At 42.9% G+C, this 26,036-nt stretch overlaps 1 protein-coding gene across 1 annotated transcript; it reads right to left on the minus strand.

Annotated features, from left to right (window-relative positions):
• Nucleotides 1-1,547: 1,547 nt before the first annotated feature.
• irs4b (insulin receptor substrate 4b) lies at nucleotides 1,548-25,834 on the minus strand. The gene is made up of 2 exons (XM_080839115.1): nucleotides 22,072-25,834; nucleotides 1,548-4,621 (listed from the first exon to the last, which is right to left on the minus strand). The coding sequence occupies exons 1-2, from the start codon at nucleotides 25,571-25,573 to the stop codon at nucleotides 4,617-4,619; spliced, it is 3,507 nt and encodes a 1,168-aa protein (XP_080695241.1). The 5' UTR covers nucleotides 25,574-25,834; the 3' UTR covers nucleotides 1,548-4,616.
• Nucleotides 25,835-26,036: the final 202 nt, after the last annotated feature.

The following is a 26,036-nucleotide window of genomic DNA, read 5'->3' on the forward strand; positions in this document are numbered from 1 at the left end:
ATGATGCCAAATGATTTGAGTGTCGGTCCTGCCTAAGACACCTTCAGCAGCCCAGAGACTGTTACTGAGCTTAGAGACACGTAATCATGATTAATACTGATAGTTCGATACTTAGCTAGACTTTTGAAATCAGTTGTTTGTGTAAAGGTTTGGTTCTGTGTTAAAGTCTGTTTTTGCTCTGGCATAACAAGTGTGTTTTGCCATGTTAACAATGCTAATTGAGAACTGAGACGCTCAGAGAGAGAAAGAGAGAGAGAGAGAGAGAGAGAGAGAGAGAGAGAGAGAGACAGAGTCCAAGTCCAAGAAAGTTGTCCTTCTGTCTTGGGAATTTCTGGATCACGCCACTGGGATTTGGTGCTAAATGCTCAGGTCAGAGAGGGGGCACGAGGGGCTCAGCTGCTTCTAGGAATGTTGCAGCTCCACGCAGAAGCTCACCTGCAGAAACCGTAAAAACAGAAAACTCTTCTCTTCAACCGTTCAACAGCTTCTCTTCTCTTCAACCGTTCCACAGCTTCTCTTCTCTTCAACCATTAACAGCTTCTCTTCTCTTCAACCTTTAACAGCTTCTCTTCTCTTCAACCTTTAACAGCTTCTCTTCTCTTCAACCTTTAACAGCTTCTCTTCTCTTCAACCTTTAACAGCTTCTCTCCTCTTCAACCTTTAACAGCTTCTCTCCTCTTCAACCTTTATCAGCTTCTCTTCTCTTCAACCTTTCAACAGTCTTAAACTCTACAAACTCTTTAATTAGGCTTCCTTGAAGGTGTGTGTATGTGGGAGACTGGTTCCTGAGTAACAAAAGGCCCTTAATTTATCCGGTAGTTAACATGATATTGTCTTTACATTTTAAAACAGGAATTAAGATCATAGTCATGAGTCATTCCTAAGAGAGGGTTTTTGTATGTTCTGTGTTCAGTGTGATACAAGACTCAGCACAGGCTTGTCATTAAGACTCACCCATGAACTTCGGGAAAACAAATTTGTGTCCTATTTACCTTCTGCACCGTGGCTTAGAGCAGGTCCGTAGTATTGCTCATAGTCATCAGGTGTCTATTTGTGTCCTATTTACCTTCTGCACCGTGGCTTAGAGCAGGTCCGTAGTATTGCTCATAGTCATCAGGTGTCTATTTGTGTCCTATTTACCTTCTGCACCATGGCTTAGAGCAGGGCCGTATGAATTGCTCATAGCCATCAGGTGCCAAGTCAGTCTCACTTGGTAGAATGTCAAAGCATTATTTTACAGCGGATTGGTTAAAACTGTACTTTAGCCTGCTCTGTTAATAAAATCCGGTTTATCCCTCAAAGGGACTTTGTCTTGTTGGCACATGACTGTGCAATCAGTGTGTTTGTTGGAGGTGGGGTAGTTACTTCTTTCATATAACAACATCGCCTATACTTTTGTAGGGCTATTGGTGACAGCATTGAGAAACAAAGTCCTAACAGAGAGCACACTGGTATGAGTGTCTCTGAGTTGCAGCCACACATTACATGGGATTTATTCACAAGAGTTGAATTCTTGTTGCTCCAAATAAGAAGAGAGCCAAACGGTGTCACTGGTTACGTTAACACATTTTATTGCAATAGCTCTGTTGAAAGCAAAAAAATAAAAAATTCAGATAAATATAAGCACTATGCAATGCTCAAAATGTTTCAACTAGGTCTCCCTTGCTCTCTCTACAGAAAAGAGAGGGAGACAGGGAGGGAAAATAACACTTTGGGGCGCAATTAACATATAAAAGAAAAAAGCAACAGTATTTACAGTTGAGGATGCAGCCATACATTGTTGTTAACATCTCTTTCCTTGCGGAAATAAATCTCAGAAGGAGATGTATAAACTGGAAAGAACAGTTTCCCACCAATAGCTGAGAATCAACCCCACTCTGTCAAGCTCAAAAATACAATTTCCTCTCAAAATCAAAAACACTGGTAGCATGGCCATAACACCACTCATCAGCATCCTTCTTCTCCTTCAGACTGCCACCATCATCACATTCATTACTTCTGTTTTGTTTTGTACTACACAGCAGCAAATGAAATAGAATAAGATACAAAACATTGGGCAGGCTTTTACAAAATATGCAAAATGTCTTCACAAAGGAAAAGAACCCACACATTCCTTCACACCTGTTTTTTTTTCTTTTCCTCCAGTCCGATATTTTCCATTACGACACACCATTGAATGTTGAAACCATTTTCACACAATAGCAAAGACAATTGTTTCACTCATTGTATTTCTTGCTCCTCTCAGATCTATTATTATATCATTATGAACTACTGAGAAGAAAATAGATATAGTATTTTATGCAGAACATACATACTGGAGTGGTGTGTATATTCTTATTACAATCTAATATTGTATATATTTTTTATTATTTATTTCAAATGACTCATGGAAATGGGGTTAGGAATATAGAATATGATCAATTCTTTTAAAAATAGAACTGAAAGTAAATGTGTGGGTCTAAAATTCTTCAATTCCTGGTCACTTTCCAATGAGATTGAAATGTTCAGAACAGCAGTTCTTTAAAGCTTTCTTAGTGGATAGTCTACTGGTTGTTCCAGGAAAACAAAATAAAAAGTTCTCAATCTATTAGAAATATATCTCTAATACTTGTATTTCAAAATTCCTTACAGCACATATTCATGGGTTCAAACGCTGTTTCAACTGCTAACCAGGGGGCCAGAATCAACTGGTTTTAGTCATGTGGTATCACCATTCTATATGTGCTGAACACCCCCACAAGACCAGTCACCCTAATCTAGCAGGGTCCAAATCATGAAGAGCTTTGTCAAAGTGAATTCATGTTTTCACACTTTTGGACATGTTCTGTTTTTATCAGTGGGTACAATAATCAAGTTGTACCATACAAATAATGTCCTGCACCTTTCCCTCTCGTCTTGATTTCCTCCAAAGAAACCAAATTGAATTGCAGTTATGCATATTTGGTTCAGTCCTATCAAGTGAATTAGGAGTCTGTGCCTTGAAGGGTTGGAGGTGGACACAACGTTCAGGTAGTAAGTTAAAATTATCTTTTTAGCCGCATTTCAATTTAGCAAAGCCAGTTCTCTACTCTAGTGTTGGAAGCAGTACCAAAAAACAAGTTCATTCTTCCTTTGCTGTTCAAACACTCCCTTTCACTTCTGTGTAGCCACTGATATTTCCCTCAATTAAATAAACAAACAAAATAAAAAACATTAAAAAAGAAACACACACACACACAACAGTACAATGATGACATTGCATGAGGCATAGAGCGAGGAAAATAAACCATGGCACATTTAAAGATTCAAATTTCAGGAGGAAACAAAATGTCAAAACATCACCACTGGAATCCGCTTTATTGACACCTTTTTCACAACTTTGCAAAAAACAGCATTTTTTAATGATTTGTTGTGCCTTTTTCCTTCTTTCCCCATTGGTGGTATCCAGGGGCTAAATGTGAGGCACATATTAAGAGGACTGAACGTTTCAACCCAGATCCCGCCAGTATAGCATCTTCAACATGCAACCTTAAACACCTGACAGTAATGCACCCAGTGTGTACTTGCCATGTCACATGGAACATCTGCAATGTAAAGCAGGTCCTTATTCTCTGAGGTGTTGATTGCTGGTTCTCTGAACGTACCTTATGTGTAAATGTTCAGTTCATTATTATTAACACAGATCATAGTACCTTTTCTCTGGACATTGTGTTCTACTGGCCAGTGCTAGCCTTGTGACTGGGCTTTCATAGCTCCCTCTGGCTTAGATTTGAGCTGCTTTTTGAACAGTTCCAGACTAGACCCTTCATTCTTTCCCTTTTGCTCTCCTCCTTTTCTTCCACCCCTCCCTCTGACTGTCATGCATTCTTGGCAATGCCAAGGAGAGTTTGTGTGTGCATATATGAGGGCAGCACAGGCTGAGGAGTGGGCTTGCGTATGGAGGAGTGGGGTGGGGTGGGTGCAGCATCTCACTGCTGGAATGCACAGCACGTCACACCCGGGGCTAGGCACAGGGTTACTGGAACCCCTGTGCGTCACCACCTACCACCTACCACCTACCTCACTCTCTCTCCCTCACACAGACACTTTCTCTCACTTCTACACAAAGAGCTGAGACTGTGGTATAGGGCTGATTCAGGTCTGGGAGTCTGCACTGATTCAACACTGGAGCAGAGAACACCTCAGAGAGGATGAGAAAAATTGCAACAAAAATCTTCAAGAGAAAACGCATTAATATAAACAAAAAGTACCTGATGCCAATCCAAGAGGTAACAAAGCAGTACCTTTAATGATCAGTGTAAAATGAAACCTTCAATCTGTGGCAGTAAACAGGGGCATGTAAGACAGGAGAAGTGCGTACAAACCCCCCCAGATCTGTCCCAACCAGTCTGGGCTTCAGGGTCAATCTCCCTTTTTGTGCTGTTTGATGAAATCTAGAACTCATTTATAAATGATCAATGCATATCAACATCAGGCCAAAGCAGCCGCTGGCTGAGGCACACAGAGTGAAACCAAATTACAGTGGATGGGTGGACAGTGGATGGGTCCATGGAGGGCCACTCTGGCCAGTCTTCAAGGGAGGGGGAGGTGTGACTTGGGCCATTGAGAAGACATCATCCAGGGAATATGTCCAATCCTCAATCTGCAAGAGAGAGTGCATGGAAAGAGAGCATTAAGTACAAGTCCAAAGATAAAGATGACAGATTAAACATCCTCAAAATATTATGGCAGAGAGTGTATAAACAAGCAAACCGAGCGTCCAATTAGCACATGGAACCCAAACTACTTCATTCCTATCAGCAGAAAGGTTGAGTAGAGGTCTGGGTCTCATTCCCGTTCAGTCGGTCCCCCTCAGAGCCAGTTTTAGGTGAACATTCACTCTCAAGTTATCTTAAGACTCCAGAGCTCCGGAGTTGTATTTATTCAATAACAATTGCATTGGGCTCACTCACAGCACACGAATGAAAAGTGAAGCAATTTCACTAACATCGCACAGGGTTTATGTACTTAATATTTATCTAATGCTGACGCCATAAATATTTAACATCTCAGTCAAGTCCTCGACTGAGCTTCTTGTCTTCCAAGGATGTCTGTTCTTCCCATGGTCGAGAGCACATTTCAACCCTGTCACCAATGAGCTCACCCAAACATGTTGTTGCACATATGCAGACAAAGTGGTGCCTAATAATCTAAGTTACACACACACAGAAACACAAAAAAGCTGTGTCCCTGTTAACATAAGCACATGATTCCTAAAAGGTAATTACTAATACAGGGCACTTGATATTTATATTCTTAAGTCATTAACAGTGATGGTAATTATCTCCATAGGCCGGTCTGTTGAACTGATGGTTCTGGTAGGTCTCTGGCCAGACCACTGGCCTAAGGTGACCCCGCTGGGACAAGCAGCCCCTTTGATGGAGAGGTTTTGTCCCATCAAACAATGCCGCCGGGGGCAACAATGCTTTGACAGAGGTCTGAGGGGCTGGAATGCAGTGTCCCCTTTGTGTCCCATTTTCCTTCTCTCTCTCTCTCTCTCTCCCTCTCTTCTCTATCTCCCTCTCTATCTCCCTCTCTTTCTCGCTCTCTTTCTCACTCTTTCTCGCTCTTCTCTCTCTCCCTCTCTCTCCCTCTCTCTCCCTCGCTCTCCCTCTCTCTCCCTCCAGTGCTGGGCCTATAGGTACCACAGTTCTTCTGCCTGACTGACCCACACAGTCCTGAGTAGGAAACATATCAACATCAGTGACCCCTCTCTGACCCATACTTACCATGGCCCAGTCCTCCATGGCCCCCTTCCACACTCCAACTGACCACATCCTAGGCACCTCCAACCAATATGCAAGTTATGTATGCAAGTATACATGCTAGGGCTGGCAAGTAATTAAAAAAACATTCTTATTAACTGCATGCTTTATTAATTCATCGAAATGAATTGCATATCAACTTAAAGTATTAAAATCCGTTTTAAAAAAGCTGTTCCACTCATGTGAAGTGACTGACTGCAAATAAATGACAGCAAACAAGAGACTGAAGACTGTGAAACTCAAGAGAAGGGCAAAGGAAAGTCTTAGGGAAGAGAAGGACAAAAACGATTTGGAGAAACTGACCCTGTCAAAAGGCCTGGATGTGGTCAGGGACATCAGAGGACAGTGTGATAGGTTGGTTCGTGGAAAAGGATGATCCTAACATCTAACGTCTAGAGAGGTTCACTACCTCATTTACCCTGTTGTCATGGGAAAACACATGTCATGACTGATCAGTTAGAATTAGGACTAGGTGTGAGGGAGTGGATTCAGCGTAGTGTGTACTGAACTGAACCAACTCAATCAGAACACTTGCTCTCTCAGCACTCTCACAGATGAAAAGCTCTGAGAAGAGACTCACGTTCTGTTCTCCATACCCTATCCCCCGAAGTTAAAGTCCAGAAGGTTCTCTGAGATTCTTAATGATGTATAAATGTGGACAAGTAATCTTTTCTAATTTTTCCCCTATTTCAAAGTAGATTAAGATAATAACTACTAGAAGGTCCATTCACTGAAAGTAATAGAGAAGATGGTCATGTAACTTATATGCTGCAGGTCATGTAACTGATATACACCAACTAACTTTGTGCTTGGTAGGTCACACACTACTACTGCATTTTGAATGCAGTCATGCTAAATTTTGAGTGTTCTTTAAGTAGTTTTCAGGAATTCTGATCAGGTTTAAGGTTGTTCTGATCACCTTTACCTTTTAGTAAAGCAACAATATACTTTTTACCGTTTTCATACATATGTATGTCATACCATGTTCCAGGAACAAAATGTCCCCATTACTCCAGAAAGAGAAGGGAAGCATGTAAGGGGGTAATGCATCACTAGGTTTCTCAACCCCTACCTCCTCTCTGTTGCAGACGTAACCGAACAGTTTGGCCAAGACCACCGTTTGGACACAACATCAAAACCATAATTTCTTCACATTCTGTTGATATATTTGGTTCATTTTAAACTACAATTCTTGCATGTAACATTTTCAAATGATATGTATTTATGAAACAAAATAATCAGTGGTTTGTATTGTATTAATATACTCTACTGGACACACAATGAACATGGACAAGTTCAAATTATAATTATAGTTCTATACTATTTAGTTACTTCTATAGAGTAAATGTCCTTAGCATGTCAGCTAAGAGAGGTAGCACCACCTGTCTGGGGTGGTTCAGGAAAGTGATAGAATGGCAGAAGGGAAGGGCGAAGAACGAGAGAGAAAAAGTGGAGCAGAATAAACGTGAGTAGTAGACATATAGGGATAAATGTGAATGCAGGAGACGGTATCAGATGATAGGACCACTGGAAGAGATGTGTCTCTTGAATGTACAAACACTCCTTAGCAGTGTGTCACTGTGGGGGACGTAGTTTGAGAGCTGGGAGTGGGCCCTGAAGTGTGGAGGTCTACGGCTACTGGCCAGGAGGTAGTGGATTACTCAACATGTAGTCACACAAACATGTTATGAGAGGAGGGCTGTTGGGAGAAACACCACAGAAACAAGTGTGGGTAAACTAGACTAGTGTGCTGTTCAGCAGGAGGGAAAAGCAGTACTTTCAGAGCTAGATGGAGAGAGAAAGAGAAAGACAAAAGTAAAAGGAGACGAGTATACTGTGGAAGAAGAAGTTTGAGTGCCCATAACGTTTTGTAAAGCAACACCGTGTTGCTTTTTAAAAGTGACCAACGAGAATTTACACTTCACACAAATCTACCTTTTATCTTCGATGCAACTGAACAACAAATACATCTTCAATCAATTTTGTTTATTAAAATGTGCGTGTATGTTGTCTCTGTATAGACCGTAGACCCATTATATCTCTTGAATATGTCTGCTGCTATCCCTCTGCTACTAGCACAAAATAACAAACTAAAGGGCAAGTCACTAAGCTTAATGCGTACCAGTTTCACAAGGTGAGCAGAAGCTAACCATACAGATACAGATCTACAGTTCAGGGATCGCAAGGGCTCTCACAACAACCACCAGTAATCTTAAGTAAACACATATAATATTGATTATCAAGGATTTGATTATAAGGATTTGATTATAAGGATTTGATAGCCACAATATGATGAATCAGATGTTTTAGGCTCTACAACTGTAACGTTAAAATGTAAAGTTTCATAAGAAACTGTGGGGTGTGAGTTAAGAGTCTAGAGTCCCTACAAACCGCTTCATATCACAAAGAGCAATAAATTGCTTGAAATGCAAAAGTTAAGAAAGGAAGAATAAAAAACTTAAAGAAGGAAAGAAGAAAGGAAAGGAGAGTAAAAGAAGGAAAGAATAGTATAGAAAGGAAAGAAGAAGGGAAGGAGAGTGGAAGAAGGAAAGATGAAAAGAAGAGTGAAAGAAAGAAAGAAGAAAGGAAAGAAGAGTGGAAGAAGAAAAGAAAGAAGAGTGGAAGAAAAAAAGAAGAAATGAAAGAAGAGTAAACAAAAGTGACTTTGGATAAAGACAGTAAAGAGAGAGTAAAAAGGGAAAAAATTGAAAGACTGAGAGAAAATGGAGTAAAGCACAGAGATGGAGTGTAAGAGAAAGTAAAGTGAGATTGATAGAGAGAATGGAAGGTGTCTCTTAATATTTATACAGTTGAATGGAGAGGGACAGAGAGAAGAGGAGCCTTGGAACCTTGGCGCAGGTGTCAGTGAAGCACATGTGCGAGCCCGTTTAATGACCCTATTATGATGTCGTAATGGCCCAATGTAAGTCAATGGGAAAATTTGTATTCGTTTTTCTTTAATATCTTAAAAAGTATAAAGTTAAGAAAAGTGAAAAATACATAGCATAAGTGCCTTTACAAGACCTACGCGCCAACGTTTGAATGAAGTTTCTAAGTTAAGCGGTTCGAGCTGAATTAAGCGCAGAAGTCGGTAAAAAGAATAAGAAGAACTAGAAAATGCATTTCCTGAAGGAAATACCAGTGCATGAAATGCAAAAGTTAAGAAAGGAAGAAGAAAAGTGAAAGAAGGAAAGAAGGGTGGAAGAAGAAAAGTGAAAGAAGGAAAGAAGAGTGGAAGAAGGAGTGAAGAAAAGAAAGAAGAATGGAAAAAGAAAAGAAAGAAGAGTGAAAGAGTGAAAGGAGAGAAGAGTGGAAGAAGGAAAGAAGAAAAGAAAGAAGAGTGAAGAAAGGAAAGAAGAGTGGAAGAAGGAAAGAAGAAATGAAAGAAAAGTAAAGAAGAAAGGAAAGAAGAGTGTTAGAAGTAAAGAAGAAAAGAAAGAAGAGTGCAAGAAGGAAAGAAGAAAGGAAAGAAGAATGGAAGAAGGAAAGAAGAAAAGAAAGAAGAGTGAAAGAAGGAAGGAAAGAAGAATGGAAGAAGGAAAGAGGAAAGGATAGAAGAGTGAAGATAAGAGTGGAAAAAGAAAGTAAAGAAGAGTGAAAGAAGAAAAGAAAGAAGAGTGAAGAAAGGAAAGAAGAGTTGAAGAAGGAAAGAAGAGTGAAAGAAGGAAAGAAGGGTGGAAGAAAAAAAGTGAAAGAAGGAAAGAAGAGTGGAAGAAGGAGTGAAGAAAAGAAAGAATGGAAAAAGAAAAGAAAGAAGAGTGAAAGGAGAGAAGAGTGGAAGAAGGAAAGAAGAGTGGAAGAAGGAAAGAAGAAATGAAAGAAAAGTGAAAGAAGTAAAGAAGAAAGGAAAGAAGAGTGTTATAAGTAAATAAGAAAAGAAAGAAGAGTGCAAGAAGGAAAGAAGAAGGAAAGAAGAGTGGAAGAAGGAAAGAAGAAAAGAAAGAAGAGTGAAAGAAGGCAGGAAAGAAGAATGGAAGAAGGAAGAGGAAAGGATAGAAGAGTGAAGATAAGAGTGGAAAAAGAAAGTAAAGAAGAGTGAAAGAAGGAAAGAAGAAAAGAAAGAAGAGTGAAGAAAGGAAAGAAGAGTTGAAGAAGGAAAGAAGAAAAGAAAGCAGAGTGAAAGAAGGAAAGAAGAGTTGAAGACGGAACGAAGAAAACAAAGAAGAGTGGAAGAAGGAAAGAAGAGTCAAGAGTGGCTCTGGATAAAGAGAGAGTGAAAATACTGAAAAAAAGAGATAAGAATGGAGTGATTAAGAGAGATTGAGTCTGAGAGAAAGTAGACTGAGAGGGATAGAGAGAAAGATGGAGAGATGGAGAGAAAAAAAAGTAGAGAATGGAAGGTGTCTTAATGTTCCTAGTTACAGTTAAATTGAGAGGGACAGAGAGAAGAGGTTCCTTGGATTTGGCGCAGGTGTCCGTGAAGCACAGGTGCAAGCCAGTTTAAAGACCCTATTATGATGTCATAATGGCCCAATGTAAGTCAATGGGAGAAATTTATATTCGTTTTTCTTTAATATCTTAAAAAGTATAAAGTTTAGAAAAGTGAAAAATGCAAAGCATAAGTGTCCTTTACAAGACCTACGCGCCAAAGTTTGAACAAAGTTTCTAAGTTAAGCGGTTCAAGCTGAATTAAGCGCAGAAGTCGGTAAACGGAATAATAACTATAAAGTGCATTTCCTGAAGGAAATACCAGTGCATGAAATGCAAAAGTAAAGAAAGGAAGAAGAAAAGAAAGAAGAGTGAAAGAAGGAAATAAGAAAGGAAAGAAGTGTGGAAGAAGGAAAGAAGAATGGAAAGAAGAGTGAAGAAAGGAGAAGAGTGGACGAAGGAAAGAAGAAAAGAAAGAGTGAAAGAAATAAAGAAGAAAGGAAAGAAGACTGAAAGAAGGAAAGAAGAGTGGAAGAAGAGTGAAAAAAAGGAAAGAAGAGTGGAAGAAGGAAAAAAGAAAAGAAAGAAGAGTGAAATAATGAAAGAAGAAAGGAAAGAAGAGTGATAGAAGGAAAGAAGAGTGGAAGAAGGAACAAAGAAAAGAAAGAAGAGTGAAAGAAGGAAAGAAGAGTGGAAGAAGGAAAGAAGAGTGGAAGAAGGAACAAAGAAAAGAAAGAAGAGTGAAAGAAGGAAAGAAGAGTGGAAGAAGGAAAGAAGAGTGAAGAAAGGAAAGCAGAGTGAAGAAAGGAAAGAAAAGTGGAAGAAGGAAAGAAGAGTGGAAGAAGGAAAGAAAAGTGGAAGAAGGAAAGAAGAGTGGAAGAAGGAAATAAGAGTGAACAAGAGTGGCTATGGATAAAGAGATAAAGAGAGAGTGAAAATATTGAAAAAGGAGATAAAAATGGAGTGAAGAAGAGAGATTGAGTGTGAGAGAAAGAAGACTGAGAGGGATAGAGAGAAAGATGGAGAGATGGAGAGAAAGAAAGTGGAGAATGGAAGGTGTCTTAGAGGTCGTTTACATGGAGCCTAGTTTGTCAATCTGATACGGATAGCTAATACAGATAGCCCTATCATACATACGAACACTCTCTATCCGCACCTTGTTTCCGCAACGATCGCAGTCCGGGGTAGAAAGTGAGTAGATTTGAATCGGTACGGGGGCTGGTGTTCGTCTGCACGGCTTCACGCAACCTGATGACGTCGTTGCCCCACGTGATTCTATCGCGATCTCCAACCAATATTTATATCCCTTGTTCTCCCTCAAAATCTCACTCGTGGTGGGCCTCGAATTCACTCTCATTAACCCAGCCTACTGATTTTTGATTAGCCTCCTATCTTGATCTAATTCTTCTTATTCAGACGTAACATAACTTTCATGACCACTAATATAAATTGGCCAGCGATTTAATTGCTTTTTTATTCATAAATGTATGTAAAATGCTCGGAGCAATGCATCATGGGAAATGGAATGACAGACATGTCATGTTGTACTGTTCCAAACTCTTTATTATCAATAGAAAATATAATTCATTTTCGCATATCCTTTAGTCTGACCACTGATTTTATTAACCACCATAATGTAATGTTGCTAATTGGAGCTTGAATGTCTTGTGTAATGTGTTTATACGTTTGCTGCTTCCTTTACCTTGTGCTTTTGAGTCTCTTCTTCTAGGTTTTTCACGTTTTTTTCAGTTGTGGAAATAAAGCGCTAAAGCGCCACCCACAGGTGTGGGGTATGTACTACAGTCGGTTCACCACAATCTGCTGCCTCCGTGTTTACGCAAATCTCTCGTGCCAGCCTCCGTATTTACGAAATTAAAATATTCGATTGGTGTGAAAAGTAAATCCGATTCGGAGGCCCTAGACTTCGTGTACATAGCACCTTAAGGTTCCTAGTTACAGTTAAATTGAGAGGGACAGAGAGAAGAGGTTCCCTTGGATTTGGCGCAGGTGTCAGTGAAGCACAGGTGCAAGCCAGTTTTAAGACCCTATTATGATGTCATAATGGCCCAATGTAAGTCAATGGGAGAAATTTACATTCGTTTTTATTTAATATCTTAAAAAGTATAAAGTTTAGAAAAGTGAAGAATACATAGCATAAGTGTCCTTTACAAGACCTACGCAGCAAAGTTTGAACGAAGTTTCTAAGTTAAGCGGTTCGAGCTGAATTAATCGCAAAAAAAGGTACGCGGAATAAGAACTATAAAATGCATTTCCTGAAGGAAATACCAGTGCATGAAATGCAAAAGTTAAGAAAGGAAGAAGAAAAGAAAGAAGAGCGAAAGGCACTATGGGTTATCGTTTCCCATAGCAAGTCCCGCTACCGATTGTGCACTGAAATTACGTCACAATCAAACAATATACGCTTAGCGGTATTAAACTATCCTGCCTTCACTCAAAGTTCAGACGAGCGTTGGATACGATAAGGAGGTCCGCATTCAAATTCTTCTTGGTGAACAGATACAGACGTAAACTATCCTGCCTTCACTCAAAGTTCAGATGAGCGTTGGATACGATAAGGAGGTCCGCATTCAAATTCTTCTTGGTGAACAGATACAGACTTTTGCTCAGGTAATCTTAAAACAGTGATTGATTTTATCTATTAGTTTATTTTTAAGCTTCTTTTCTGCACTTATTCGACTTACAACTTGGCAAACTCATTGGGCCCACGTCGTCATGTTATCCTCCCAATCCTGCACTGAATTCGGGTGGGGGATAGTAACGCCATCTCCAGTCAGAGTATTTAAACTGTGTTCCCATTGTAAGGACATAATTAGATTACGATCTGTCTGAGAATGGGCTGTCAAAGTCCAAATCATCGAAGTCCTACAGTAGCCTACAGTACAGTAGGCTACATACATTCACTAAAATGAACCTACATTTGAGTCCAACTGCATGACCATTCTTACCCTACACTTACCCTTACAATAAAGAAGTGATCCTATTTCAACCATAACTTCATTTTAAATAATTTCTTTCTTTATGACATTTAGTTTATAGTTTAGACAGCAACTTTGACATCTATATTCAACTGCATCCACTACATCATCTTAAACTTTATTTGTTGGTATATCTCCAAAAAGGCTATACAACATTAAAACATTTCTTAATGAAAAGGAAACATGCATCACAATAATACTTCAGTGTAACCTGTACCTATGCGGAGTGCAAATATGTCTTGCTATTACACTACCCAACAGCTACACCTACGTTCCTACGGGCACTGCACTAGTACAGAGAAAGATGGAGAAAAAAAAGAAGTAGAGTATGGAAGGTGTCTGTTAATATTCCTAGTTATACAGTTGAATGGAGAGGGACAGAGAGAAGAGGAGCCTTGGAACCTTGGCGCAGGTGCCAGTGAAGCACAGGTGCAAGCCAGTTTAATGACCCTATTAGGATGTCATAATGGCCCAATGTAAGTCAATGGGAAAATTTGTATTAGTTTTTCTTTAACATCTTAAAAAGTATAAAGTTCAGAAAAATGAAAAATACATAGCATAAGTGTCGTTTAAAAGACCTATGCAACAACGTTTGAATGAAATTTCTACGTTAAGCGGTTCGAGCTGAATTAATTGCAGAAGTCGGTACAAAGAATAAGAAGAAGAAGAAGAAGCCTAGGAATAACAATACAGGGCATTTCATGCACTGTAATGAATAAATTACATATTAAACTAGAAAATGCATTTCCTGAAGGAAATACCAGTGCATGAAATGCAAAGGTTAAGAAAGGAAGAAGAAAAGAAAGAGGAGTGAAAGAAGGAAAGAAGAAAGGAAAGAAGAGTGGAAGAAGGAAAGACAAAAGGAAAGAAGAGTGAAGAAAGGAGAGAAGAGTGGAAGAAGGAAAGAAGAAAGGAAAGAAGAGTGAAAGAAGGAAAGAAGAAAAGAAAGAAGAGTGAAGAAAGGAAAGAAGAGGGGAAGAAGGAAAGAAGAAAAGAAAGAAGAGTGAAATAATGAAAGAAGAAAGGAAAGAAGAGTGAAGGAAGGAAAGAAGAGTGGAAGAAGGAAATGAGAAAAGAAAGAAGAGTGAAAGAAGGAAAGAATAAAGGAAAGAAGAGTGTAAGAAGGAAAGAAGAGTGAAGAAAGGAAATAAAAGTGGAAGAGGGAAAGAAGAGTGGATGAAGGAAAAAAGAAAGGCAAGAAGAGTGGAAGAAGGAAAGAAGAGTGAACAAGAGTGGCTCTGGATGAAGAGATAAAGAGAGAGTGAAAATATTGAAAAAAGGAGATAAAAATGGAGTGAAGAAGAGAGATTGAGTGTGAGAGAAAGTTGACTGAGAGAGAAAGATGGAGAGATGGAGAAAAAAAATAGAGAATGGATGGTGTCTTAATGTTCCTAGTTACAGTTAAATTGAGAGGGACAGAGAGAGAAGAGGTTCCTTTGATTTGGCACAGGTGTCAGTAAAGCACAGGTGCAAGCCAGTTTAAAGACCCTATTATGATGTCATAATGGCCCAATGTAAGTCAATGGGAGAAATTTATATTCGTTTTTCTTTAATATCTTAAAAAGTATAAAGTTTAGAAAAGTGAAAAATACATAGCATAAGTGTCGTTTACAAGACCTACGCGACAAAGTTTGAATGAAGTTTCTACGTTAAGCGGTTCGGGCTGAATTAATCGCAGAAAAAGGTAACAAGAATAAGAAGAAGAAGAAGAAGAAGCCTAGGAATAACAATACAGGGCATTTCATGCACTGTAATTAGGCTACTCAAAGACTGAGTATCTACGCACACTTTTCAAAATGCATCTGTATGATAAATAAAACCTGAATTTCAAGTCATTTTTGGTAATGAATGGGTTGTTTTGATTGGTTGGTGACGTTACCTATCCCTTACAAGCTCAATAAGTCCCTTACAAGCTCAATTAAATCCCTTACAAGCTCAAGTAATTCTGTATCAGCATTCTACTTGACCACAATTATAATACATTAAAGCAGGGGTCTTCAACGTTTTTCAGGCCAGGGACCCCCAAACTGATGGCGAGATGAGCAGGGACCCCCTACAATATAAATTGCATAAAATGTAGTTTATAATATACTGGGCCTAGTGCCAAATAAACATAGCTACCCTGTTATTGTGTCGATGGCACACATCCTCCCACATTAGTGAGATGTATCTTCTTTTCAATTACTCCTGACTGACACGATCCAACGGATGACGGAGGAGGAGTCTGGCGCATGGCGTTGTGTTGACAACATATTTACTCTGTAACCCATAGACATGCATTGAGATCGCCAATGTGACGTATAGTCGTGTTCCGAAGCAAAGCATCATGGGTAAATTGGACAGAGCAGGGCAGAGGCTTAGCCATGGGCTTAGCAACGTAGTTTTGAATTTTGACGATCGCATTAAGATGGGTGGATAAGGAAGATGGCACAGATGTTACAAAGAGGCGACGGATGGCATGGCTACCAGCATTTCATAGGCGGGTTTGCCTGCAAACGCAAAAGCAAAAATATTCAAACACCGATTACTCAATAGTGGGTGTATAGGGACAAACCTCCCTGCCCTGTACTGAGCAACATGTAGGCTAGAACCACAAAACTACAGCCCATGACAACCAGAAGCACAACATTTTTTATCATCCCTATACACGACTATACGTCACATTGGCGATCTCAATGCATGTCTATGGGTTACAGAGTAAGTCCTGAACTAAAGCGAACGCACCATCAACCAGGCGAGCGAGCGTTTCATTGGTCAACACTACATCTGGCATTCTATTGGTTGCCCACGAAAAAATCCGCAAGCAGGAAAAATCTGCAAGGAGACTTTTCGCAAGCCCGGGGAAAATATGAGTGCGAGCAGGAAATGTGTGCGCGCAACGGTGTATCTGAGTGCGAGCACACAGTTTGAGCGTAAGCACAGCACATTTTGCTCGCAAAGACTAGGTTTTTGAGTGCGAGCACACAGTTTGAGCGTAAGCAGAGCACATTTTGCATGCAAAGACTGGGTTTTTGAGTGCGAGGGCAGGGTTTCATGCTTGCAAACTGAAAGAACACGCTTACGAATAAAGATAGGAATAAAGCTCCATAAACATAGATGTTATAGTGAGATTGACAGGTCAACAAACCAATCTCACCGCTAGCAAGTTGTTAAGATTGTAGGTAGTAGCATGCTAACATTAGCTAGGAGGCTCACACACCTCGCAAATCCTCACTTATTTTTCAGTTACAATTAACGTTTTTTGACCTTGTACAGTGTCTATTTCTCTTTTTTTTTTTTTTTTTTTTAAATCTAAGCAAAAAAATGTCAAACTAACAATTTATAGGTACAAACAAGACCAGCTATGGAGTTTGGTCCGCCATCTTTTATTTTTGACCTTCGCGCTCTTTAGACCCTAGATTGTCAATCTGATACAGATAGCCCTATCATTTATACGAGCACTCTCTATCCGCAACGATCGAAGTCTGGGGTAGAAAGTGAGTAGATTTGAATCGGTACAGGGGCTGGTGTTCGTCTGCACGGTTTCACGCAACCTAATGACGTCATTGCCCCACGTGATCGTTTTGCAATCTCCAACCACTATATGTATAACTTGTTCTACCTCAAAATCTCACTCGTGGTGGGCCTCGAATTCACTCTCATTAACACAGCCTTCTGATTTTTGATTAGCCTCCTATCTTGATCTAATTCTTCTTATTCAGACGTAACAACTTTCATGACCACAAATATAAATTGGCCAGTGATTTAATTAGCTTTTTTATTCATAAATGTATGTAAAATGGTCGGAGCAAAGGCTCATGGGAAATGGGATGACAGACATGTCATGTTGTACTGTTCCAAACTCTTTATTATCAGTAGAAAATACAATTCATTTTTGCATAACCTTTAGTCTGACCACTGATTTTATTAACCACCATAATGTAATGTTGCTAATTGGAGCTTAAATGTGTTTATCCGTGTGCTGTGCTCCTTTACCGTGTGCTGTGTAATCCTTCCTGTACGTTTTCACGTTTTTTCAGTTGTATGTAGCAGCGCTAAAGCGCCACCCACAGGCGTGGGGTATGTACTACAGCCCGTTCAACACAATTTGGTGGCTCTGTTTTTACGCAAATCTCTCGTTACCAGGCTCTGTCTTTACGAAATGAAAAGATTCCATAGGTGTGAAAAATGAACCAGATTCAGTGAAACTAGGCTCTGTATAAATTCAGCCTTAGACTTGAGCAGAAACGCGACCTGATTGGCTAGTGCCTGTGCATGAAAGGTGCTGTGAGTGAACCGGTGCCCAGCTTGAGAGAGCTCCTGTGGGTAGCTGAATGTGTCGATTGGACTGAAAGATAACGTCTTCTCGATGAATTTATACGTTCGCTACAATATGTTGGATTTATGTTAATGTAAATTTAAAGGGAATAAATACAATTCTGATTTGGAAGACATTTAAATTTGTGGGAAAAAAAATTGGTTGAATCTTATCAACCAAAGATTTTGCGACCCCCCTGCAGTACCTCCGCGGACCCCCTGTTGAAGACACCTGCATTAAAGCATCATTACCCAGGTTTTTACTGTTTTTATGGTATGCTTTTGTAAATAGCCGGTTTTTCAACAAATTCGTTGCTGTGGTTAATAATCATGAGGAGGAGCAATAAACACACGTGTTCCCCCACTATCTGCCCTCGCTCTGGGCCAGAGATCCCATGAACATGGAGCCTCTTCTACAGCACGCCACGTCACCCACACGCATGTTAACAAGCAGGTGAGCTTTTATCAGTGCTGCATGTGCTCAAGCATGGCAAGTCTATTGGCTTTCAGCAACGTTCCTAGTTTTAGACAAGAACTCCACCATGCTTCTTTAAACAGGTAGAGATTATAAGCCTCATTAGCCTTTCACACCTAAAGCAAAACGAAGCACAAGCTTCAGACACCAGCAATGAATTACATGATCAACTGCAGCTGATGCAAGTCAAATAACAGCCCCAACATTTTGCACAGGAATATCCCTTTAAGAGCTGGGCCAGCGATGAGTGAACGGGGAATGTAGGATAGAGTGTGCATAGGTATGTGTGTGTGTGCGCATGCAGCTAAAGTGTGTATAGGTCTGTGTGTGTCGCGCAAGCGGCTAGAGTGTGTAAAGGTCTGTGTGTGTCGCGCAAGCGGCTAGAGTGTGTATAGGTCTGTGTGTGTGTGCGCACCCAGCTAAAGTGTGTATAGGTCTGTGTGTGTGTGCAAGCGGTGCACTTGACACAGGGAAGGGATCCTATTACCTCCCCTGCTCATTTCCTGCGTATGAGGGCACAGCAGCACTGTTGGCTGCATTCAGCAGACATAAATAAAGCAGCAAATATAGACGTATGCCGATGTACTGAAAGGGCACGTAGCTCCACAGCAGCACAAGACTTCAGCTCTGCACATCCTCAGCAGGTCACTGCCAGCCACCCACCCACTCACATGGACTACGGACTCTCCACCTCTCTGATCCACTCCCTCTTTTCCTCCTCCCCCGAACACAATATTTTAGTTTGGCTGTTTTACATTTCTTGTGTTGTAGGCTGCAATATCCATGCCGATAATCTCAAAAGGATGTAACATACTACGTTCAGTGGACAAATAGCTCCTATATTATGAAATGGGCACATGACACTGCTACTGATAAGGATGGGATTCCAAAAATAGGCTTTTTCCTTAACGTAGAATTAGAGTTGCTCATAGTACCACCACAATGAGGAGCACGCACTGAGAGAACAGATAGGGTCTGTATGGGCTCATACCTGTCAGGCTGGCTTGTGTGTGAACTGAAAGAGGAGATTGAGAGGGGCCCACGTGTCGTCATTAAAGCACATTCCTGTGTGTGGCCATGTCGGGCCTCATCAACATTCTTCCCCTAACAGCTCCTCTCTCACCGAGACACTACCAAGGCACCGGGCACAACAACAGCTTCCGAACATCAAAACAAACTTGCTTATCCCAAAAAACTACCACAGAACAAATTCAAAACTCAACAAACCTAATACCCCCTCTTCTAGAAGACTCCATGTTATCACACTAAAGCCACCAAAGCAAACACCTAGTGCCTCTGCATCTCCAAAACACCACGCCAGTCAAGCTTTGCCTTGACTTGATGACAAACACATGAGTCAGCCAGACTCTGCTGAGAGCACTGACTTACTCTCACCTATTCTCTAATGTCAGACGCCATCTTGCCTCATCCTCTCTCACACACAGTCAACCATGGACTGGATAAATATCTAACAGACGACAGAGATGGAGAACAACAACCTTGCAAACCTAAACTGTTGTTGCAGTGGGCATTCGAGCATCTCAATACTGGTTCTGAAATGAAAAAAAGAACACATGGTTGGCCATCAAATTTGGGAACAAAAAAGACCCTCATAGGAAAGGTCTTCAAAAGCCCTCCGAAACCCGAAAATAACAGAGACCTACTCGGGTTTGGGCTCAAAGCGTGAGAAGAGTCACCGTCACAGGTTGGGTATAGTTAACACACTCAGGGGGGTACTCCAAGTACGTGGATTAGTGACCATAGAGCTCCTCTATAAGGAGGCTTACTACTTACTGCAAATTAACTTACCCAGGTTTGTCACTAAAGGCCATACTTGAACTCCCCCCAGGTCTTGGGTTATTGCAACAAAAATGTTTTTTCCTTCATGGGAATTGTACTACAGGATGATGTCATTTAAACATCAATAAATCAGAACAGCCTGATACTCCAATCAATGGATCAGAACAGGCTGATCCTCCAATCAATGATAAGGTCATAATTCCTGCACATTTCGAAGTGTCATTTTCTAACTGAGGATTGAACCTCTCTGGTTGGGTCCATTTGGAAATATCAGTAAAGCTCTGATATTGTAGGGCTCATCTTGGGTTGGGTGTGATATTTGACAGATCTGTCCCGGCAGACCTTCTCGAGAGAGACACACAGACACAGACACAGACACAGACACAGACACAGACACACACACACAAACACACACCTTAGGGAAAAACAGCACTAACATCTGCCTAAATAGCAGGGCGGAAATAGACACATACTTAACTGACTAGTACACACGGACTCCAGAACAGCTCCCCCAGAAACACCTGACACTGCATTCTCTACACCAGAACAGCCCCTCACAGAAACATCCAAAGACTGCTTCGCTCTGGCTCCACACAGACACCAGAAACACATCGGCCAACTGACTCTGATAAGCACTGACAATCATTAGGGATCATTGAACAGCCTGTAAGAAAGGAAGAGTCCAAAACAACTCATAGGCTCAAAAGATAACTGGAGCAACTCAGGAAAGATGAAACTAAAAACAGCTGCCCTTCCTAAATGCAATACTGTGTCAAAGCAAAGCAAAAAAAAAATTGCCCCTGCAACTCTTATGTCTATCATAAGTGTAGACAGTTCTTCTAAATATAGTTGAATTTATACCGATGACTTAATAATTTATGACGGTATAACTTCAGCATCAACGTGACTTCAGAAACTAACATGCACACATAGTTAGACAGTTTTCGATTTAAAGGTGCATTTCTGCGACTTTAGACAAGACTTTGTACCAAAGAACCACTGAATGAATGGGTAACCAAGCAACATGACCGGCGCGGAGAAGCAAGTCATTCTCTCCCACATAACCACACCATCTCCACCAATGCATCAATGTTCTACACCAGACATGGGCAAAGTACAGCCCGCGGGCCGTATACGGCCCGTTGGGCTTTTTAATCAGGCCCTAGCGTCTGGCCCAAAAAAAAACGTATCGACTTATCGTTGCAGCTCTATGCCGCACAGAGCCTGCGTGGCTGCTCTAACCTGTTAATGTACATAATAAAGAAGTTCAAGTGAGGTAATTGGTTTGGGCGCAAACCTCAGATGTTTTTATGATGTTTGATCAGTCACGTTACGACATGTTCTTGTATTGTTCATGTTCGTGCAATTTGTTAAATCACCTTGCAAATAAATGCTTTGCTGCCTGTTAAAGGCCAAATCCTTTCATGTGATGATTTTTACATGTCATTTATATTAGTTCACACAAACACTCCATCCATCTGTTCCGGGCCCGGCCCCTCTGTCAAATTTTAGAACACATTGTGGCCTGTGAGTCAAAAAGTTTGCCCACCCCTATTCTACACTATTTCTATAATCTGATTTTTGTGAAACCAGTCAGCCTCGACCATCAAAGGTCTTCACACAATGCAGTTTTATACACAACACACTTTTAACCCAGTGGTCTCAATGTTCAATGAAAATACAGTGTTGTCAGCTAGTTCTCTTTTACAAAAGAATTCTCATATGTGACTAAATAAGATAAAACACTAGGCCTATATGATGAGTCACTATGATATAGCTGACAGTCTATCAGTTAATAAAATAACAATAACGCAAGGCCAGCTGCAATAAAATCAAATATTGCAGTCCACCCACAACTTCTTTCTGACTTGCTGCTAGCTTCCATGGCCAACATGTCACTTTTAGTACACACAAATACTGGTGCAGCATCAGTCATAACCTCCACACACATTGCAAATGAGAGACACAAGATTGTGTGTGTTTCTAGCACCAAACTAGCGGGACACACTATTCTACTTTTTGTATCCATAACACTCAAAAGTTTACCTCATGTGCTCAGCATGGAAGTGAAAAAGTTTCTCAAAGGCGCCTCAAAACAGCCGAGTATCAGCCAGTTCTGGTCTAAAATAAGGGATGGATACAGTGGAAACCATCTGCTCTGTTCCTTTCTTAACTTCATACAGTTAACAAGAAGCTTCTCTCTGCGGAACCACCAAAAGCTAACTCAAAATGAGCTCTGCAATTGCTCATCGGAAGAAAGAGGATGGAGACAGGAAGATGCAAGGTTTTTTGCACCCAGCTCATTTAGGGAGAGTGAGTTTTAGGGATCAGATGAAAGAAATAGTGAACTAACCTGTAGTTGTGCTTGTGAGCCCTTCAGATTTTGTGAAGTCTATGCTAGCATAGGCCCCGTTCTCCAGGAGGGGCACACCTGCAGTAGGTGATGAGGGCACGTCGAGTGTGGTGCTGGGGCGGGCATCTTCCCGCAAGTCCAAGGCAATGTAGTTGAGGCCATTCTGATATCCTGGGGAGGCAGTGCGACACATATATCCAGACACTGGATTTGAACCCTCAGCTGCCTCTGTAGGGGCAGCTGCTTCAGCGACCACACTGCCCTGTGTGGCCGTGGATCCCTCAACACACATCCATACATTGTCAAATGAGGTGGAGCTCTGCCAGCGGTTGCCCTCTGCTTGGCGAGAGGAATAGGTGGAGGTGGAGCTGGTGCTGGTGCCACCCCCTGAGCTGGTTGGCCCTGGCGATGCGGAGGCGAATGTCTCCGAGCTGTGTCTACGTCGGCCCTGCGGGTCTGCGCGGATGACCTTTGGCTCCGCCAGTGGGGGTGTGGGCGGTGCGTAGTGCGGGTCCAGGACGCACAGGTGCTGAAGCATGGCTGTGGGACTACTAGCCTCAGCCCTGCCCAGGCCAAAGGTCATCTCTGTGTAGTCATCTGCTGGGTTACTGGCTGCTGAGGTCACTGGGCGGATGTAGGTCGGGGGGTTCCAGGGGGCCACGAGTGAAGGGCGTGGAACTTGCAGGGGGCCGCGACTTTCTGAGGTGTCCAAGCTCATGTAGTCGTCCTGGTGGTGGGGAGGGGGAGGAGGTGGGGCCGGAGACTGCTGCCTCTCCAGGCTGCTAGAGGAGGTGTATGCAGGTGGGTGCTCTGCAACCTGGATGTTGATGTACTCCCCAGGGCTAGGGGGCGCCTCCCTCAGAGCGCCGTGGAAACTCCGACGGCCGAGCGGCAGGCGTGTGGGTCGGACGGCGCGACTGTGAGCTCGGGGGTCGGCACCACAGCTGGCGAGGGGAGAAGGGTCAACCGAGGGCTTTGCTGGTGGGCTCATGGGCATGTAGTCATCATGCTGACGACCGTCTCTAGCAGGGGCTTTGTAGGAACGTGGGAGCGAGAAGTAAGGGGTGGATGCGCCGGGCACCTCGGGCATTCTAAGGGCACAGTGGGCATCGCTGGGAGGGTGATGGGTCCTCGCAGAAGTCATGTCCATGTATTCTCCATTCTCAGGCCGCTCAGTGATGCCACTGCTGAGATGAGCAGCCGGCACTGCGGGTCTTCCCCCACGCGGTAGCATCATCATGTAGCCCCGGGTGTCCTCCTCCTGCTGTGAGTGCTGACTGAAGCCATGCGCCTGTGGGGACAGGGTAGGGGAGAGCACAGCACTGGGTTGCATAGGCATATAATCAGAGTCACTCACAGGCGTGACAGCGGAGCCCACACCATGCATCATGGGCATATAGCCATCGTCTGCGCTAGGGCTGTGAGCTTGATGGGCTCGTGTCTGACTGTGCTCTGAAGTGGAACTGTAGTCGGAGCGCAGAGAGGAAGACAGGCTGCCCTCTCCCACGACTTCATCCAGCGAGAGAGCAGTCTGGGTCATTTTCTGGTACATGGCCACTCCTCCAGTGCTCCCCATCTGCTGTGAAAGGGAGGGAGTCCTCCTACGCACTGAATTTGCAGGTCTCTCCTCTTCCGTCGCGTCATCACGTAGAGAACCTTCTCCGGCCGCCCCACATGGATCACGTTGCCAGCCCATAGCCATGTAGTCACTCAGGCCATGCTCCTCGCGGATCGGGGGTGTATTGCCCAGTGAGTCAGGTGTGTTGCTGCGCACGCGGAAATAGCGCACGTCGCCAGGGCTGGAACCATATTCATCAGAGGAGTTGAAACCACCATCACTAGGTGAGCCACAAAGTGAGGCACTGGAAGGCCGTGTAAGGGTGTCAGACACCGAACCATGGCCACTGCTGCTGGACACGCTGACTGGGCTGCTGGTGGAGGGGAAGTGAGAGACGGGCAGTGAGGCCGAGCGTGTGTGGTAGGTGGACCCAGCCATGGCCCGCACATAGCGCCCGGCACTGCCCCCAACACTGGTGGCGCCGGATCCCTCCTGTCGCCCGAGGCTAAGGCGGGCTGTGTTCAGGTGGAGCAGACTGCCTGTCACTGAGCGGAAAGGCCTGCTCATAGTCCCCTCACCCTCACTGGACGTTCGAAAGCGATAGCCACTGGCAGCACTGCTCTTGCTGCTGGGTGGAGTGCCGACCCCAGACTCTGTCCGAGAGCGCCGTTGCAGCCCTGTCTGGCTGGGTGGCAAATTTCCCAGATGACGGCGCGTCGTGATAAACGCAATGGGATTCGATCCCGAAGACTGGCTCTTACTGCGCGGCCGGAACTCAGCATAGGCTTTCAGCGCCTTCATGGTCTCCAGGATGGTTTCATGCATGCTCTGAGCCACCACGGAGTCATCCACCTGCATCCAGATCTCTCCAGGGCCTATAGAGGACGAGCGGCCCACCTCAATGAAAAAGAAGCTCTCAGAGTGGCCACAGCGGCGGATGTTCATCAGCTGCAAGTTGACGCACGGTGTCTCCGAGTTCAGCTTCATCAAGTGGATACTCTTGGATGAGAGACAGAGGCGGTAGACTCCAGTCAGGTTTTTACTGTGCCCCAGACCCTTAGGCTTCACATTTACCTGCCACACCTCTTTGAACACAGTGCCTGGTAATACTGTGCCATATCCATCATCAAAATCATCTGCATCTACATGCCCCCTTTTCCCTTCGCTCATCAGCTCACTCAGAGCTAGGAACCATTCCTCCTGCTCTTGTTCATTTTCAGCCACTATAGCAAAGTATTCATCTTTAGTGTACAGCGCTATGAGGTGTTTGTTCTTTGAGTCGGCCCTTTTGTTTACAGTAAAACACTGATACAAATAAATAACCCTTTTTGGAGAGGAGGTGGTCGCGGTTCCAGCCGAAGAGGCAGCAGTGGCACAAGCAGCAGCGGCAGAACGAAGGCTATTTCTGAACTTCTTTTCGCTGTCATAATATTCCAGTCTGCTCGACCCAAGATGACTTGAAGCCCTTAACACAAAAAACCTTTTATGGCCGTGTTTTTGTTTCCTCAAGTACCCACACTTTCTTATATCATCCACCCCGTCTGAAGAGGTAATGGCACTAACGTTAGCATTCGCAGCCCCGGCGGCTACAATTTGTGCGTTGCTAACAGAAGCAGGGGAGTCCTCATCTAACATTACTGGGTTAACACAGGAGGATGAGGAGTTTCTGACGGGGGATTCGTGGTGGTATTTTTCAATAGAAAAGTGCTGCTGCGGCGAAGAGTGGTACAGTTGGTGATCCTTCGGCTGAATGTTCTGATGGTTGGAGGGTGGTAAGTGTTGGAACCGAGCGCCGCCGATATTAATTAAGGGAGATGAGGGTTCCCCGGCAGAGGTGTCGCCGTTCGCCGCTGTGGCTGAAGATTTAGTCCCCAAAACCCTCTGCTGTGTCTCCAGCATCAACATAGCGGCTTTGCTGTCATGGTAATTTGTGAAATTTGCCATTAGGTACCACAATTAAAGGTCACTTTACCTTAGCCTTAAGGATCTAACGTTAGACCCCATTCTTGTCTGGGGACACCATGTCTCAAGCGGCGTGGCGCGTTTCGGTCTTTCCAATAATAGGCTCCTTTAGGCCGCTTCAGGAAAAATAGGTGTGCTGCCAATAATCCACGAATTCAAGCCCAGCAACTGCAACATGACCACATTTACCCGTTTCTATTATCGGTAGCTAGATCCTTCAGGCTGGCTATCAGTATGTTTCTCGCTCCAGTCTGTACACATCTCTACGTACGAGAGCACAAACAACACGTGACTTGTGCGTCATCGATCAGTAGGCGGGATGATGTGATAACCGAATGTTTCGATTTGTCAGTGTTTGATATTCGTAGGCGTTTCTGCGATCATGAGCCAATGGACATAGAACATTTTCATTTACGTCAATTTAAACCACCAATTATAATGCAAG

This window comes from Sprattus sprattus (genome assembly GCF_963457725.1).
Source record: "Sprattus sprattus genome assembly, chromosome: 5".
NCBI classification, from domain to species: domain Eukaryota; kingdom Metazoa; phylum Chordata; class Actinopteri; order Clupeiformes; family Clupeidae; genus Sprattus; species Sprattus sprattus.

Bases quoted from the DNA above. Each gene is read 5' to 3' on its own strand.
- irs4b (XM_080839115.1), bottom strand. From the start codon at position 25,573: ATGGCAAATTTCACAAATTACCATGACAGCAAAGCCGCTATGTTGATG.